At 39.3% G+C, this 19,385-nt stretch overlaps 1 protein-coding gene across 1 annotated transcript; it reads left to right on the forward strand.

Annotated features, from left to right (window-relative positions):
• The first annotated feature begins 17,110 nt into the window (after window positions 1-17,110).
• On the forward strand, window positions 17,111-18,693 carry vtcn1 (V-set domain containing T cell activation inhibitor 1). Its single transcript, XM_073846000.1, has 5 exons — window positions 17,111-17,142; window positions 17,246-17,310; window positions 17,390-17,749; window positions 18,033-18,290; window positions 18,584-18,693. The coding sequence occupies exons 1-5, from the start codon at window positions 17,111-17,113 to the stop codon at window positions 18,691-18,693; spliced, it is 825 nt and encodes a 274-aa protein (XP_073702101.1).
• The last annotated feature ends 692 nt before the right edge of the window (window positions 18,694-19,385 follow it).

Below are 19,385 nucleotides of genomic sequence, written 5' to 3' on the forward strand. Positions count from 1 at the left end.
TATTAAGATTTGTTTTTGTGATTTTGGTGCTGTACATTCTGATTGCGAGCTGCCCATGCCTTTTATTTTTTCTTAAAAAATAATTGAAGGAAAAGGGACTGTTTACAGTTAAACCGAAGTTCTTCCGGCTGTGTCAGGGTGGACATACTGGACTGTAACAATGTCTAAAGTTGTTTAAAAATGTCTAAGCATTGGCTAAAGTGTAAAAAGAAAATATAATGTACATTTCTGATCACTTGAATAAATAAGTTTTTTTTTTTTTTTGGCATTGTTGTTAAGAATCTGTTATCAAAAACAAAAAAAAAGATAATAAAAAGTAAAGTCGTTGCCGTATTAATGTGTGCAAAGTTGTAGCGATATTAGATCCTAATAGTGTATTTTGAGAACAAAGGCATAACAAATTAAATTAAATTAAAAACTGGAGAGCATTGTATTTTGTAATTGCATGTGATTCAGCGCAACAAACGAGTAACACAGCACAGATATTTCTTGCGTTTTGGACTTTGACCCCATGCAATATCTTACGGCTTTCACAACCCTTCAAACATCTAACCTCACAATTGTTAATGAGGGTCGTTCATGTCACTTTTAAACTTGCCATTTCATCTTCCACCTTCCCCCCAACCTATGAATAAAGGTGAGAAGAGCTGGCTTGGCTCCAGGGGGGAGGGGGGGGGGGTGTTAAAACCGGATGCATTACAAAATAAAATGCTTCAGCAGTGGTCAGCAGTGTTGGGCAAGCTACTTAGAAAATGTAGTAAGCTAATCTTACAGTTACTCTTCATTAAATGAAGCTTCACTACACTAAGGCTCAATCGCAATTCTACCCCTTACCCCTACACTTTGCCCTTCCCCTCCGTTTGGCGCATTTACGTGAAGTGCTAGGGGTGTCTCATTTCTCGTTTAGTTGGAGGGGTAGGGGGAAGGGGAAGGGCCAGATAGGCCTCCAAACAAAGATTTTTCGGGACCTCACTTCAAACGAAGGGCTAAGAGAAATTTCCATTTTCCAACATGCCTGCTCACTCGAGCAAGCAGACTCATAAATATAGGTAATTTTTGCCATTAATAAGGATTTTTATGACAATTTTTCATTATATGTATATTACCTTCAATCTTGTGTTTGTGTTTATGGTGTTGTTCTGTAAATAAACGTTTGCAAAAAATTGCTAAAGTTTGCTAGCAGATAGCACTGATTGCACTGATTGATATTAAAAAATATATTTTTATGTCATATACACTTGACTGCAAGTTAGAAACATGAAAGGCCATGTGGCGCGGGCATTTGCAATGGTGTGTAGTGGACGTATACGCAGGTACAGTGTACGGCCTATATCAGGCTACTTTGCGTACACCCACTTTTTAAATCCCTTCTGATGCGCATTAGTCAGTAGTGTCCTGCATTAACCAAAATCATGGCAGTCCACCACATCCATTCATATGTGAATAAATCGAAATAATTGCTAAAAACACCCAATAAAGACAGTGATGATGCAGTCAGGACCGTGGTGCCGGCTTGCTTTGAAATTTATTTGATAATTGCCCCCGCCTTGTCTCCCACACCCCAGTCATTTAAATCAGTACATAATAATGAAAAAAAAATACCTTACAATTAAAAAGAAGCAGATTTTTACGATCAGAAATTTCTTAAACCAGTGATCCCTGTAAACATTTCAGTCCAAGGATCTAGTAAACGAATGCGCTCAAATGGAAAGTACAAAAGGAAATTCACAAATGAAGCATTTACCCACTTCTCAAGGCACCACTACACCACAGATTTGCAATTTGTCGCGCATGTGATAACGCATTGTTTGTTTTGCTTACGGCCATATGTGTACATGTGAATAAACGGTGCGTACACTGTACATTTGTACTTTTTGCAAAGCTACAACATTTTTTTCAACACCTTGAAATGTGTGATAAACATCGGCGCATGTCCTCTGATGTAACATTAGGAACTAGCGACAACGTATGATGACGTATAACAGTGTTGTAGTGGTTTCCCATTCCTTAGCTAAGCTAAGCTACAGCAACACGGCAAAAGTAGTTTACTACATCTAAGCTATTTTTCAAAATGTAATTTTTCTACATGGTATGAACCATCATCATACCAAATCAATGCTTTCTCAGTGGTCAATAAAATTGTCAGTCATACAGGAATAAAAGTTCAGTTTACTTGTTTATTCAACAACGCTTCCAAACCAATTTGGCAACAAAAAATCAGTATCATTTACAGGGCTGGCTTTATCTCATATTGTGACATAGGCAAACAAAATTTTGGGGGGTTGAATTCTTTCTTTTAAAAAATGTTTTGAAAAAAAATGGCACTTGTTTCTGAATATTAAACAAATAAAACAGGGAAAACACAACAATACTGAATAACTGAATAAACTATAGCCATATTTACAAAGATTGATTTCAAAGATTTCATGAGAGCCTGATTTTTTTAATTCTCAGAATTTATAGAACTGAACACGGAAGTTTGAAGTATCAAGAATATTATATCCGCTCCTCGAGTACAATACCTTTTTGGATGCGCCTTGAGAGAGAAATTTATCTTTACAGATTACATAAACGAGTTTTTGTTTTCAATTTGTTTTATTTCGTTAAGTAATAATTTAAAGCTTCCTATAGATATGATTATCATATCTGTAGAAATTAATACAATATTAAATAATTATATAGGCGATGCTGTGTATGCTAATGATGTCTGTGCGCAATGTAGAATGTAGTTTATGTATGTAGCAATGTAGTTTATCATGAATAAACATTACATAAAGTACTTAAAATTTAATAGCCTCACAAGCAACATTTTATGCATCCCAGAGTTTTGTCCATTAACTGACCTTCTTTTTTTCCATAATATTTGTATTATTCGTTTATATTCGTTATTTTCACCTTTATTTTGATCTCTTTACAAAACATTCTGAATGTTTTTATTTATTGTGAATCGCTTAATATAAATAACTTTATGTATATATGCTATTTGCCATTTATTTTGCAAATATTGTAAACGACAATTATGCCAATAAAGTTTTGACTTTTTGATTGTATTTATGCCCGTGTGTGACCATAAACGATTTACAAATGGAACTAATGATTCACTTGTCAATGAAACACTATAGGTTATCTATTAATTAGACGAAATAAAATGAATTACTGCATTCCAGTAAAAATCCCAGCCATATAGCTTAATCAAAGCTTTAATGGCATGTCAGCATTTATCATTTAGATTCTGAATGTTAAAAGAGATCGAAATGATAGGGAAATTAATGAATATAAACGAATAATGTCCGAAGAAGATGTCCCCTCCAGGTCACCGTACAAACGAGTCATTTAGCTTAGAGCGATGTTTGCTGCCGCTTTAGTTCAGTGCTTTACATGACTGCCCCCTACTGATCATGTCTTTCCTGTGTCAATGTATTTTCCGTGTTCCCTCGGAATACACCGGCGTCACGCGAGACCACTTTACTTCCCGCGCGCATTTTAAATGGCCAGATCTGTAACTGATTATTGGCATGTTGATGTGTTCAGGCCAGCACTATTATCAAACATATGAAGTTTGGTGCAGATTGACCTTGTTATGTTTGAGTTAGTGAAAGATATGATATATCCTGCTGCCAACAGGTGGCACTATGATAATATCTGAATATTGGCCTTTAGGTGTCTTCAGGCCAGGACTCTTACCAAACCTGTGAATTTTGAGGCAGATCGGACATTTTATGGCTGAGTTATAACACCACAATGTCCATGGCGAAACATCAAATTTTGTCAGGCCGCCACGGACACGCCCTTTAACGATAACTCAAGATCTTAACAATTTAACATCTCTAAGGCCTTTAGATCAGACTGAGCAACTATAATGTTGATATCATTAAATCTCTAGGAGGAGTTTGCTATAAACCTAACCCCCTGCAAGGACTTCAGACAATGCCAACTGTGAACCAATATGCTACATTTTCTCTATATTCTGATGATGATGATAAGAACATGATTCATGATGATAACAAAATGTTATTAATGCTTGCATTACACCATCACCGTTACCTATCTGTTCAATTTTTGTGTGGATATTGCTTTGCTGGTGACTCCTGTTATAAGACATCACTCTTAAGTGCTACATAACTAAGAATCAATAAGGAAAACGGTGCCCAGTTGGCACATGCATTCACAGTAACCCTCTGCCAGTTTGGATTTAAAGTTTACTGAATTGAAAGGGTTACACTTTAAAATCAACACACAGACACATACACACAATATATAAAATTTTGCCATCCAGTTTCATTTGTTAACATTAACTATATTAGTTAACATGAACAATAACTAAACAGCATTTATTAATGTTAATTAATATTAAGCTAAAAAAAGTATTCATATATTGTTTAAAGGTAAATTAGTATCTTTTAACATTAGTTTATGTACTGTGAATTAACATGAACATGAACACAGTTCATGTGGGTGTACAGCAATACACAATAAAGTGCTCTATAAACGCTTCATTCTTTCAAAATATCTTTAAAAATCAAGTTGAGTATTTTAATGGGGTGATATTTATATAACTGATCTTAAAATGATGGTTTTCAGATGTTTTGAACAGACAACAGCAAAGTTAGTTTTGTTGTCAAAGTTTGTCTTGAAATTTTTAATTATAATTTTATATTCAGTAAATAACACTATGAAAATATTGTCTATCAATGAAGATAAATCGCTCATGCTAAAAAGTTGTATTTTTCTTAATCTTTTGCTATGTGACTGAATAGGACAAGTTCATGGTACAGTTCAGTAAAAAATAAATAAAAAACAACAACTGCAAAATACAAACAATGAAAGACTTAGTGACCCTTTATATTTTCTCAAAATATCAGACTCTCAAAGATCAGACATATTTATGTAATTACACTACATATATGTGCATTCCTTCCTCAAAGATGGTCTGCAGCATGGATCACTGTTCTCTCACCCTCTCTCCCTCTCTCCCCTCCCCCTGCACTGAGCTTCACTCACTCTGACTACACACACACATAGAGACATTCAGCCTGCTGAGTGACAGCAGGTTTCTGATTTCTTTTTTAAATTTTCTTTAATTCATTGAAGCTTGTATAAAATTTATATTAACAGCACTTGCTCAGAATGATTAGATCTCTGTGTGAAAAAAGTTGTAAAGAGTTTGGATGCTGCACTTTAAAGATATAAAAAAATTACGGTTATGTTTTTTACTACATCTTTAAAAAATCACCATGTCAACACCGTTCAAGATATCCCAAATCCACTCGCAATTTAACATCTTCAGAATCTTCTCTTCATGTTAAAAAAGTTTGGTGTGGGTGGACAGGAGTATCTGATGATTCACTGTGTCAAAAGCTGCAGATAGGTCCAGCAAAATAAGTACTGATGATTTGGAGTCAGCTTTTGCAGTCCGTAAGGCTTCAGTGACAGACAGTAGTGCGGTCTCAGTTGAATGGCCACTCCTGAACCCTGATTGGTTAGCATCCAGTAGCTTGTTCTGTGAGAGGAATAAAGATAGCTGGTTAAAAACAGCTCGTTCTAGTGTTTTTGCTATGAATGGAAGGAGAGAGACGGGTCTATAGTTGTCTATAAGTGAAGTGTTAAGTGTAGGCTTTTTGAGCAGCGGGGTTACCCGGGCCTGCTTAAATGTAGTGGGGAAAGTGCCTGTGAGAAGAGATGTGTTGATGATGTGTATTAGTGCCGGTAGGATTGTGGGAGCGATTGCTTGGAGAAGGTGTGTGGGGATAGGATCTAAAGGGCATGTTGTCGGACGACTGGAGAGGAGAAGTTTGGTTATTTCTGCCTCAGAGTGAGGACTGAAGGAGAAGAGGGGAGTTCCAGTTGTGGGTGTGGTTAATGTTAATTCCTGTATGTGTGGAGCTGAGAACTGGTTACTGATAGATGCAGTTTTGTTTGTGAAGAATGTGGCGAAATCATCAGCTGTTATAGAAGTAGTGGGAGGTGGTGGAGGAGGACAAAGCAGAGAATTAAAAGTTTTGAAGAGGTTGCGTGTGTCCGGAGCATTATTGATCTTGTTGTGGAAGTATGAAGATCTGGCAGTATGGACTTGGGTAGAGAAGGATGAAAGCAGAGACTGATACCTACTCAAGTCAGATGGATCCTTAGATTTGTGCCATTTCCTCTCAGCTGCCCTAAGTTTGGAGCGCTGCTCACGAAGAACTTCGGATAACCATGGGTTAGAAGGAATAGCTCGTGAAGACCTGGAGGAGAGAGGGCATATGTCATCTAGACAAGAGGTATGAGTGGAGCACAAGGTGTCAGTTGCTGTATTAGTATCCAGGGAAGAGAAGTGGGTTGGAGAGGGAAGAGAGGAGGATACTGTGGAAGAAAAGTGGGAGGGTGAAAGAGAGCGAAGGTTTCGTCTGAAAGTAACAGGTAGAGGGGTTGGGGGTGCACAGTTAGCGAGATGTAGCTCAAATGTAATGAAGAAGTGGTCAGAGATGTGTAAGGGTTTGACTGATATGTTATCTGTAATACAGTTTCGAGTGTAAATGAGATCAAGTTGGTCGCCAGATTTATGAGTGTGTGTAGTGCTAATGCGTTTTAGATCAAATGAAGCAAGGAGTGAATGGAAGTCTGCAGCATAGGGTTTGTCTGTGTGAATGTTGAAATCCCCAAAGACTAGAAGAGGGCTGCCATCTTCCGGAAATGAGGACAGCAGCCCGTCCAGCTCTTCTAGGAAGATGCCAAGTTGAGTTGGAGGGCGGTAAATTACCACAACATGCAGTTTGATAGGAGCTGTTATAGTGACTGAATGAGATTCAAATGAGTTGTAATTGCATAGAAGAGAATGGGTTGAGTATTTCCAGTTGTTTGAAATGAGTAACCCGGTACCGCCTCCCTTTCCAGAGTGACAAGGAGTGTGAGAGAAGAAGTTATTCGAGAGAGCGGCTGGGGTTGCTGAGTTTTCAGGACAAATCCAGGTCTCAGTCAAACCAAGGATGCTCAGGCCAGATTGCAGAGAAAAGGCTGAAATGAAGTCAGCTTTGTTAACAGCTGACTGACAGTTCCAGAGTCCAACCGTGAAAGAGAAAGGTTCAGTGGAAGAGGTGTCGATAGGACGCAGGTTAGAGAGATTGCGTTGGCGTGTGCGTGTGATGTTAGTGCGGTGTGTAGAGAGCACCGGAATGAGTTGGAAACACATGATTCCAGGACAGAAAGAAGAGTGAGGTAAAGGAAAGGAGTACTTAAGTGCGTTGTTGGTGTCGTTGCTCCGATAAGTCGCGCAGGACAAGTCGCAGGTCTTAATCTCGTCGGTCTTCACACGAGGAGGCTGAACGCTGGTATGACACCGTTAAATACACAACCAAACAAAGCTTTACTGAAACAGCTAGGGACGCCTCCTGGGCTCAGTCAGCCGCAAATGTATTGCACGCACGCAAAATGGCTCTAATCGAAACTCAAATGCAACAAACTTCGCACTTCTAATTGCTCTGGAAGGGCGCGATATGAATAACAAAAGCTTCCCTTGGCCGTCCGCTCAGTTTGGAATTTTAATAAGCACAATCAAAACGGTAACACTTTATAATAACTATCCGTTATAACTAGTTAATAGATCATTAATAAACTGTTAGTTAATTGGTTAGTAAATTACTTACTAAATACTTGTTAAGTATCAGTTAATAGTTGTTATTGAGACGTTATTCTAAAGTTGCTACTATTCTTCGTTTATTAACTGTTAGTAAATGAGGAATAGTTGCAACTTTAGAATAACGTCCCAGTAACATACATAAGCTAATAACTAACACTTAACTAATATATTAACTCACACTTTACAGATCAGTTGTTCATAGTTGTTCACGGACGGGGACGAATGGCTGGTGGGTAGAAGAGGAAGAAGTGGGTGTTTGGGATGCTAGGTGTGAACCGGAGAAGGAGAAGACATGCACAGCCTGTTTTTCACTTAGTCGAGAGAAGAAGAAGGAGAGATCAAGTGCCACTTATAGCTCACCATGATAAAGTGGGATCGACAATAATAAGCGATGAGTGGCGGACTTATCGCAATGCTTTACCTCAGCTAGGTTACACCCATTTCACTGTCAATCACAGTGTGTTATATGTTGATTCCCAAACAGGTGCACATACTCAGCACATCGAGAGGGCCTGGAGAATGGTTAAGGAAAATGTGTGGAGACTCAGGGGGAATCATACAGAGCAGTTATTGGTAGACCATCTCAGAGTTATTGAATGGCATAAGTGGCTTGCCTGCAAGCATCGCAAAGGGCCGTTAGAAAGGATAATCCATGACATTGCTGTGATGTATGGACATGTACCTCTGAAATTCTGTTTATCCAGTGTTTAGCACAAAAAGTGCCCAAACCTCATGGGTTTGTATTCTGTTGTATACTGCTGTTCTGCCATTAGTATGAGTGTTTCTATACATTAAACACAATGTTCAACATTTCATATGTGGAGTTTCTTTGGTAAAATACAGTACACAGAAAAACCTATGGGTGGAACAAGGTTGAGGTACAAAAATTTTATATTTTAAATATCACATCAAATTTCTGTAGCTTGAACTTGTTCCATCCATTTGCTGTTCTACAAAGTTTCACTGGTATTAGTAGATGGTTAACAAACTATGAACATCTGATCTGTACAGTGTGAGTTAATATATAAGTTAAGTGCTAGTTATTAGCTTATGTATGTTATTGGGACGTTATTCTGAAGTTGCAACTATTCCTCATTTACTAACAGTTAATAAATGAAGAATAGTAGCAACTTTAGAATAACGTCCCAATAACATATATAAACTATTAACTGATACTTAACAAGTCTTTAGTAAGTAATTTACTAACAGCTTGTTCATGGTCTATTACTAATTTATTAGGTATAGTTATAAATCATTAAAATACAGTTAACAATATAAGGCACAGTTATAAATAATTAACATTTTTTTATTAACTGTTATTTAACAAGTCATTTATAACTCATTAACTAACAGTTTATTAATGATCTATTAACTAGTTATAACGGATAGTTATTATAAAGTGTTACCATCAAAACTACTATTAAACGCAAAAACCACTAGCAAGGCAAATAACAGAAAAATGACTGCTTAACTAACAGCAGCTTAATGTAAATATAAACGAATACCCTAATTAAGTAAATATAAGAGTGCTTTTAACCACAGCGCAATGTAAACAGAAATGAATAGATGAACGAATCCAACGACAGAGTGCTTTTAGCAGCAGCTCAATGTAAACAGAAACGAATAAATGAACGAATCCAACGACAGAGTGCTTTTAACTAGAGTTGTTCCGATTCGGATACCAGTATCGGAAATGCGTCCGATACTGCCAAAAATGCTGGCATCGGTATCGGCGAGTACTGGAGTCCAGGCACCGATCCGATACCACGCAATTTATTAGAAATAGGAATCTATTTACTGGTTAGCTCCGTTAGCTCTAACACGGTTCTTCTTCGCCGCTCTTAAAACAGTTGCGCTGTGCTGCCATCGGCAGCTGCTGTTTTAGAGGGGCGAAGAAGAATTGATCACGTGACGCCTCCTTAAAAGAAACTAACGTTAGCGTTAGCGCATCATGTCGGTGGTTTGGCAGTATTTTACAGTGGATGTTCCCAACAGTAAGACGGCGACATGCAACATATGCAAGGAATCAATTTCGAGGGGTGGCACAAATGTTGCAAATTTCAACACCAGCAACTTAATTAAACATTTGAAGACGCGTCACACGAATTTAAAGCTAAGGGGAAAAAAAGAAGGACGAACTGCAGCAGCAAACTCTGGAAGCTGCCTTCCAGCGACGAGATAAATTCCCCAAAGACAGCCAAAAAGCAACAAAGATAACAGACAAAATTTTGGAGTTTATTGTCCTGGATGACCAACCCCTGTCTGTCGTCGAAAATGTGGGATTTCGCCGCTTAATGGAGCATTTGGAGCCAAGGTACTGTTTGCCAGGTCGTAAATATATCTCAGAAACTGCGCTACCCAAATTATACGAGACAGTTAGGGAACACATTTCGTGTATGCTGAAAGACGTGCATGCAATCAGCTTTACCACGGACATTTGGAGCTCCGACGTGTGCCCCATGTCTTTGCTAAGTTTAACATCACACTTGGTGGACAGAGAGTCAACATTTACCCCTCGAAGTGCGGTGCTGCACGCCAACGAGTTCCGAGGGTCACACACTGGCACATTAATTGCCGAAGCAATTGAGGGGATGCTGGTAAAGTGGAAAATCCCCAAGTCCAACGTTCATGTTGTTTTGCGCGACAACGCTAGCAACATGAAGAAAGCCATGGACGAGATGGATGTACCGAGTTTGGGATGCTTCGCCCACACTCTCCAGCTAGTGGTGCATGAAGGGCTACTGTCACAGAGAAGTGTGAGTGATGCACTGGCGAATGGTAGGAAGTTAGTAGGGCATTTCAAACACTCGCCACTGGCTACTACACGCCTGGAAGATATTCAAAAAGATCTCCAAATGCCCACCAAACGTCTGCACCAAGACATAGCAACGAGGTGGAACAGTACCTACTATATGGTTGAGAGTTTACTGGAGCAGAAGCGGTCAATTTCAGCATATGGAGCTGACCACGACCTGCCAGTGACCCTTACGGCTAACCAGTGGGCTTTACTGGAGAAAATAATCATTGTTCTGGCACCATTTGAAGAACTGACCAGACAGATTAGCTCTTCCACCTCTTCTGCAGCTGAAGTCATCCCCTCAGTCACAGTGCTGAAACGCCTGCTTGCTCGGGAGAATGAGGGGGACACGGGTATAAAAACCATGAAAACAACCCTTCTTGAGGCTGTCCAGAAAAGATTCAAGACCATCGAGAATGAGCCCTTGTATGCAGTTGCCACTCTTTTAGACCCACGATTCAAAGACAGGTATGTCTAATATTTTTATTAAGTATCTATATTATAAACAAAATTTTGAAATGGTGTTTTGGATAACTAGATATTGCATTATTATTGATTACTATTGCATTAATAATGTTACCACTAAAAGTTACTATGGAGGAGGTTGTTTATTTGTTTATTTTACACATAAAGACATTTATTTATTATTTTTCATTTTTTTTAGATACTTCACAGAAGCAGACAGCATCAAGCAGGCCAAGGATGCTCTGACCCAAGAGGTGGAGAAGATGGAGGCGTTACTGAGCAGGACCACACCTGAGGGAGCAGAGACGGTGCCAGAAAACCCCCATAAAGCCCCACGTATGGAAGCACAGACAGACAGCAGCAGCAGCAGAAAGAGCAGCTTGAAAGGCCTGTTTGAGGAAATCCTGCAGGAGCATGATGAGGAACGTGGGGCAAGTAGCACAAGCACACAAGTTCAAAATCAAATACAGACATATTTGACAAAGCAAACAGTCCCACGCTCAGACAGCCCATTCCAGTACTGGGGAGTCAACCAAATTCGGTTTCCCACCCTGGCTGCCACTGCTGCAAAGTTTCTCTGTGCTCCTTGTACCAGTGTTGACAGTGAGAGACTGTTCAGTGCAGCGTCCAACATTGTTGATGCAAGAAGGAACAGGCTAGGAGGAGAGAGGGCAGAAATGCTCATCTTCTTGAAGAAGAATCTGCCTTTGCTCTTGAAATTATGAGCAATACTAAATTGCTAAAATGCTACTGCAATGTGTAGCCTACTTGTTTTAAAGTATTTTTTGTTTACTGTGCAGCTGCTGCTCTTTTGATTTGTATTTTTTTTTTTATGTTTACTTTATAGGTTGGTGTTGCACTATTGTTAAATACTGTTCTATTTAAAAATTTAAATGCCTTTTATTTTAAAATATTGTGGCTGCACTTTAAATTTTTTTTAATAATTATTCCTATATTTATTTAGTTAAGTTGTTGTTGCACTACTGTTTTATACTGTTCTATTTAAAAATTTAAATGCCTTTTATTTTAAAATATTGTGGCTGCACTTTAAAAAATTTTTTTATAATTATTCCTATATTTATTTAAGTTGCTGTTGCACTACTGTTTTATACTGATCTATTTAAAAAGAAATTTAAAAATAAATGGCTTCCATTTGCAGTATTCATTCATTCATGTTTTACAAAGGGTTTAACCTGAGCCAGACCTTACCAGAATGATAATCATATCAAAGTCATGCAGGTAGTATGATCTTTCTCTTTTTTTTTTAACACACTGGTATCGGTACTCGGTATCGGCCGATACCCTTAGCACGAGTATCGGAATCGGTATCGGGAGGGAAAAAATGGTATCGGAACATCTCTACTTTTAACAGCAGATCAATGTAAACAGAAACGAATAAATGAACGAATCCAACGACAGAGTGCTTTTAACGGCAGCGAATAAATGAATAAATCCTACAATAGAGTGCTTTTAACAGCAGCACAAAGTAAACAGAAACGAATAAATTAATAAATTCAAACCAGTGCTTTTAACGGCAGCTCAATGTAACGTTCGCCTATTAAAATAGTATTAAGCAGCAACTTACCCGCAGTCGTTCTTTCTCCTCTGAGGATTGAAAGTACATTAAATTCCAGAGCATGCACTTTTTAAACAGCCCTAAATATCTCACTTCCTGTGGGGTGGAGCCTATGACATAGAGTACAAAAGTTGTTTGGCTCAGTGAGATCTATATGTGTACTGAGTTTCATATCAATACGTGTAAGTATGTGTGCGCAGTACATCAAGTTTTCAAACTGTGTTCCAGGGGGCGCTGTAGAGACCCTAAACCACGCCCGGGTCCCAGCCTCTGTGGCGTCCTGATGGCCGCAGATTCCGACGTGTGTGCAAATTTTCAAGAGTTTTTGAGTATGTTAAGGCCCCCAAAAGTGCCCGGAAGGTTGAAAAAAAATAAAAAAAAATAAAATTAAAGCTGCAAGCAGCGATGAACGGGCCCTCGCACCCGGGCTCACCGCCGACCGGTGGCTTTAGGAAAACAGCAAACGGTGGGCAGTATGCTTTTAATACAGTAAATGTAGGAGAAATATGCCATAAGTCATTTAAATGTGCCAAACTTGCCGCTGCCAGCTGGTGGCACTATGCCTATAACTGATTATTGGCATGTAGATGTGTTCAGGCCAGCACTTTTATCAAACATGAAGTATGGTGGAGATTGATTTTGGTATGTTTGAGTTAGTGAAAGATATGATATATCCTGCTGCCTACAGGTGGCGCTATGATAATATCTGAATATTGGCCTTTAGGTGTCTTCAGGCCAGGACTCTTACCAAACCTGTGAATTTTGAGGCAGATTGGACATTTTATGGCTGAATTATAACAACTTTTATGTCCATGGCGAAACATCAAACTTTGTCAGGCCGCCACTAACGCCCTTTAACTCAAGATCTTAACAATTTAACATCTCTAAGGCCTCTAGATCATACTGACCAAATATAATGTTGATATCATTAAATCTCTAGGAGGAGTTTGCTATAAACCTAACCCCTTGCAAGGACTTCAGATAATGCCAACTGCGGGGACCTCAGATGGTTCACCATCCCAGGGAAATAGAGGAGGTTGGAATCCAAGGATACACTGGAATGGTGTGAGGCCCATGGTGGGTTGCCGCAGTGAATTTTGGGCATACTCTGCCCAGCCCAGAAACTGGTTCCAGGAGTTCTGGTGACCGTGACAGAAGGTCCTGAGGAACCGCCACACTTCCTGGATTTTCCTCTCCGTCTGGCCGTTGGTCTGAGGGTGGTAGCCAGAGGAGAGGCTAGGAGCTTGAAGAAAGATTTCCATACCCTGGAGATGAATTGGGGTCTGCTGTCCAATACAATGTCTTCTGGGATCCCGTAATAACGAAAGACATGGTTAAAGAGAAGTTTGGCGGTCTCCAGGGCAGTGGGAAGGCCTTTTAGTGGAAATAGCTTGCAGAGCTTTGGGAAACGATCCACTATGACGAAGATGCAGGTGTTTCCATCCGATGAAGGCAAATCCATCATGAAGTCAACTCCTAGGTGTGACCAGGGGCGGTTTTCCTGCAGGTAGATGTCTGGGAGTTTTGGACATAGCACACTCTTTGCAACCTTGCACATACCTCCTCACATCCCTTGCCATGTCCGGCCACCAGAAGCGCTCGGATAGCAGCGAGAGAGTGTTGTTGGCCCCTGGATGTCCAGTGCCCAGGGAGGTATGGATGGTGTGAATGAGATCTACCCGTTGTGTCCTAGGGATGAACTGACGATCAGGAGGACAGCCCGGCGGAGGTCGGGATCAGGACGGCGGTGACCAGACGGACAGAAACAGTTCTGTAACAGACACTTTCTGACTGTGTGTGTTTGTTCTGCACCCCAAAAATAGAATGGCATCTGTCTGTAACAGAGCTAATAAAATGCTTTCAACAGGTTTCCCCTTTATAACACTATTTTCAGGCCTGATAATCATAATTTGGCATAATTGCTGATAAACTGATACCTCAGTATGAAGTGGCAAACTTTTGGCAAAATATGGTTTTAAATGTTATAAAATCGTGATTTTATGACCAAAAGCAAAATTTTGTGAGTGGAATGAACCAATAATTGACCTTCTGCTGACATCTTCTGGTTATGAAATAAGTGAGTGACACTGTTATGATATTTTATTAATAACTGATATATTATATATTTAAAATAATTTTACTTACATTATATATGTGGGTGTGTGTGTATATATAAATTTATTTTATTTATTGCCCACAAAAGAACCAGAGGCTATATGACAGAATAACAACAACAACAACAACAACAACAACAAAAACTCAGAAAAACACATTTAAAAAAAAAAAATTTTTGCTTTTTGGCAATCACAGAGGTCAGACGATCTTGCATGAAGCCCCATGAAGCCCCAGACTGACAGTTATTTTGTGTTTCTCCCATTTGTGAAATAACATCAACTGTGTTCACCTTCTCACCAAGCTGCTTGCCGATAATCTTGTAGCCCATTTCAGCCTTGTTTAGGTCTACAATCCTGTCCCTGACATCTTTGGACAGCTCCTGGCCATGGTGCAGAGTTTGGAATCTGATTGATTTAGGGTTTTTTTTTTTCATTTCCGATACTAGTATTGGAAATGGCACCGATAGTACAAAAATTCTAACATCGGAATTGGCGAGTACTTGAAACTTATTAAACAAGACATTATTCCCGCTAGCAAATCGCAACCCAAACCTTATTTGCTGCTCAGAATGCAAACACAGGAAGTTTTGCTGTGTTGCTACAAGCAACCACTGTATAGAGCAGCGAAGAAAAAATACATACGTGCTAGCGGTATGTTCGCTGTTTGGCAGTATTTCAGACTGGACCAACCAGACAGTAAAACGGCTACATATGTCTCATATGTAGGGCCTTATGATTTTTGCAATGCTGAAACACGGACGGAATAGTGGAATCCAGTCGTAAAATGGAATTTACAGTTTAACGCGGACCGGATGTCACGAAATTTGTCAAAGTTTGGATGCTGTCGCAGGGTGAAGAATCGCAGGACAGAGAACTCAATTTGAAGCCCCGGAGGGTGGATTTTTATTTAACAAATGTGCAAAGGAATGAATGAATACGGTGCGGTGAATTGGCGTGCTCTCAACTTCTTAGTGCGCAGAGTGGGTCCAGTGAACGGTGAGGGGTATCAGTCTTCAGCTGCTGTCTGGAGAGATAGAGAGAGACAACGTTAGTCTTCCTCGGAGAAAGGCTTCTCACATTATGTCGGCATTGTGCCGCTTATAAGGACGCCGGCTGATGAGATGCAGCTGAAGCTGATCGGGCTGTGATGAGTGAGAGCGGGTGGTGCTTGTTGGTTTCCAGGGCGACGCTGATGCATTCTCGGGACGCTCGTCACAATACATTAATCAAAAGTAGGTCATTACACCTAAATCAAATCACGATATGGACTAATATTAAGCCGCAAAACGACTGTTTAAATGTTTATTCTGTGTGTCTCTGTGTTAGCCTAATGAATGGCGCAGACACCAGGTTTTGTTTACTACTCGTACTGAAACGCGCATGACACTTGCGGCAATTTTACAGGGCTCCAGACTGCGACCATTTTTTCTGCCAATGCGACTAATTTTTGTGAGAGGTCGCACTGGTGCGACCACCGCGTTGTTCAACTCAAAAGCGCTGCTATTTCTGTTTCAGATGAGAAACATCAAATGACAAGCGAAACTAACGTGGTATGTTTGGGCTGCTCCGCGCTGACCGTTTATCAGCTTTGACCGCAACGCAAACAAACTTGCACGAACCCAGAACAGCTTTATTCGGGAGCCAAAGTTGATTTAATGTACGTCAGAAAACCAGAATTAGTAATGCTAAGATAATAAAAATACTCTAGTTCACTGTATATATTTGTTCCTGTTTTATTAAGGGATAAGTCTGGAGCACACCATAAAATAATTATATCAATTCATACAGGGTTAGTAGTATCTACAGCTGTATATACAAATACACACCCAGGTATCGGATCAGTTCTTGGTATCAGCCGATACCCTGAGCCCAGGTATCAGAATCGGTATCGGGAAGGGAAAAAGGGTATCGGAACATCTCTAGATGGATTGCTTCTGTGGACAGGTGTCTTTTGTAACAAACTGAGATTAGGAGCACTGCCTTTAAAAGAGTGCTCCTAATCTCAGTTTGTGACCTGTATAAAAGATACCTGGGAGCCAGAAATCTTGCTGATTGATAGGGGATCAAATACTTATTTCAGTCATGAACATGAAAATCAATTTATAACTTTTTTTAAAATGCATCTTGAGTAGTGAAACATCCTGAAAATTGCATACTGATTAAGGTGACATAAGGAAGTTAAAATCATAAAGCTGATTAAAAGCTAAAAAAGATTTATAGACCTTTTGCAACTGTTTGTATTTAGTGTTATAACTCTAATTATAACTTCATATGCCCTATATATTATTTAGGTGAAAAGGTTTCTAATATCAAGCTGTGTTTCATCAAGAGTGTCACAACACACCTCTCAGAGGTAATATTGACACAGGGAGGAGCTGCTGAACTCTTTCACTGGAAGTAAAGTTTGAAACTAGTCTGAGAGGATTAGAAAGCTCTTGTCCATTTTAGCCTGTTGATTTATTATGCCGTCTACAGAGATGCTGAGCAGAACGGCACGTCGATTCATCAAAGATACTGCTTAAAAGTAGGGACGGGTTACCAGAATGGCTTCTATTGGACAAATAATCTTTGGAAGGTAAAAGAATGGGCAACTTTTTTTAACCATTTCTGGCTGAAAAATATACTATGTATAATGAGTCAATATTTAATGTTGTTCATCCAACATATGTCTGTTGCAGTATGATTTTTCTCATAGTGATCATTTCTGGACTCATCATTTTAATTTTGGCAATTGCATTTTCAGGTTAGTAAAACTTAAAAAAGTAGTAGTCTGCTCTAAAAGTGATTTATAAACTAAATGTCTGTGCGTGTTTGGTTTCCAGTGTCCCAAGGTCTTGTTGAGAGCAGAAGTCCTTCAACTGTGGGGAATCTTGCAGAGGATGTGGTCCTGGATTGCAGGTTCCTTAGCAACAGTGGCAATGAGCAATTCAGTGATGTGTCAATTACTTGGCAGAAAGACTCTCTCAGTGGGGTGGTCTATGAATACAAGAAAAAAGCAGCCCAGCTTCAGAGCCAGAACCCACAGTTCAAAAACAGGGCTGAACTGTTCTCAAATGCTATATCAATTGGCAACGCTTCGCTACTGCTGAGAAACGTGAAGTTGGAGGATGAGGGTGTGTATCGCTGCACTATTAGTGCATCAAAGGTCTCAGGGACTACCAGTGTTAACCTTAGAGTGGTTGGTAAATACATACTTTATTTATTCATTGCAGCGTTTCTCTTGTTACCTAATTTTTATGCAATACATGTTTTAAAAAAATCACTCCACCTTCCCCAGCTCCACCTGTATAGACCTGCTTTGGGGTGATTCATGTATGCTATATTAGGGGGGTATTTCATATATGTTATATGTGCAGCAGCTGTATATCTTACATGCTCAAAGAAATATATTTTACACACATTTTAGTGTATATCTGCTTATATCGGAATTGCACTTTTCACTAAAATCTTTGTGTTTTTTTCCAGCTTTCTCAGCTCCCACATTTACTCTGCAGTCAAATGGGTCTCTGTTTGCTCAGGCTCATAAATGGTTTCCCCAACCAGAGGTTAGATGGTTGAGTCAGAGTGGGCAGCTTTTAAACAGCAGCACCCAGTTTACCAACAACACTGCAGGAATCATTCAAGTTACTAGTGTCCTTGAAGACCCAGTGAAAGATCAAGACACCTACACCTGTCTTATCCAGAACAGTCTTGTGAAAGCTATCTCAGAGGCAACTGTAACAGGTAAAATAATGATGTTGACAGAAAAAAAGAAGTGTAAAGATAAATGTAACTATGAAGCAGGGCTCACCCATAAGCATAACATTTACTCAGAGCACTGCATACCAAATCAAGTTTGTTAAAACACATTTGATGACATCTTGGACACTGTGGACAAACAAACTGGATGTGACACATTAAATAGCATTACACATGCAATAGACTATGTAGAGCAAATAATGAGTCACAAATGTAACATAGAAAAACTATGTTTCTGTTCTAAAGTAAATGTTGTGTTTCTTTATGATTATCCTCAGCAAACAAAGTGACGGGGAGGACATACTTCATGTTCAGTGCTGCATCTACAAAAGTGCCATCTTTACAACTTCTACTCACAGTCATCTTTATTCTCTCTGCAATCCAGTAGTTCTCTCTCCAGTGGTTGGCTGATGGTTAAGCCAATTAATTACAAAAAAGACTGCTTTTTTGAGCTGCTTACAGAATATACTAAAATATGTTCTATCATTCACACATCCTAAACCATAAAGACATGCCAATAGAAAAGAACATTTGGTTTTTTTTTTCGATTACACAAATGTGCTTGTGTAAAAACCTGTAAGACAAGTAATATGGCAAGCCGTTTTAGTGCAAAATATTCCCAGCATTATTCATTGCAAAAACCCGCCCTCTATTGTTACTGTTAATGTTGCTATGTCTAACAAACAATGTTGCTTTCATGCTACACATCATGTTCTCATGCAGTGAAATATTACGTGACCTGTCCGTGGTTGGTGGCAGCTGCCAGTCTTATTCTGGCAGGTCACGTGTCTGTCAGCTGTCAGTGTGCCTCAACAAATTTCAGCAACCACAGATTTTTGGGGGTTTTGTGCTTAATTTCTTATTGTGAACCTGTTCAGTTCTTTACTTTTACATGGTTGATGTTGTAGAGGATTTTAGCGCGAATTAAGTGTTTAAATGACCGTGATCAATAACCAACCAGTCGCCAGTTTATATATTCTTACTGGTCTAGTCTTTTAATTTGTCGACATTTTAGCAAGCTGCGAGTATAATGTGTTCCCTATTACTCTCGCTGCAAGGAGAGAGTAATTATTTTTACAT

The sequence above is a fragment of the Garra rufa genome, chromosome 8, assembly GCF_049309525.1.
Source record: "Garra rufa chromosome 8, GarRuf1.0, whole genome shotgun sequence".
NCBI lineage: Eukaryota > Metazoa > Chordata > Actinopteri > Cypriniformes > Cyprinidae > Garra > Garra rufa.

Excerpts from the sequence above, each read along its gene's own strand:
- vtcn1 (XM_073846000.1), top strand. The coding sequence starts at position 17,111 with ATGGCTTCTATTGGACAAATAATCTTTGGAAG. Across the intron at positions 17,311-17,389 it reads TTTGGCAATTGCATTTTCAG|TGTCCCAAGGTCTTGTTGAG; the intron begins GTTAGTAAAACT and ends TTTGGTTTCCAG. Across the intron at positions 18,291-18,583 it reads CTCAGAGGCAACTGTAACAG|CAAACAAAGTGACGGGGAGG; the intron begins GTAAAATAATGA and ends GATTATCCTCAG.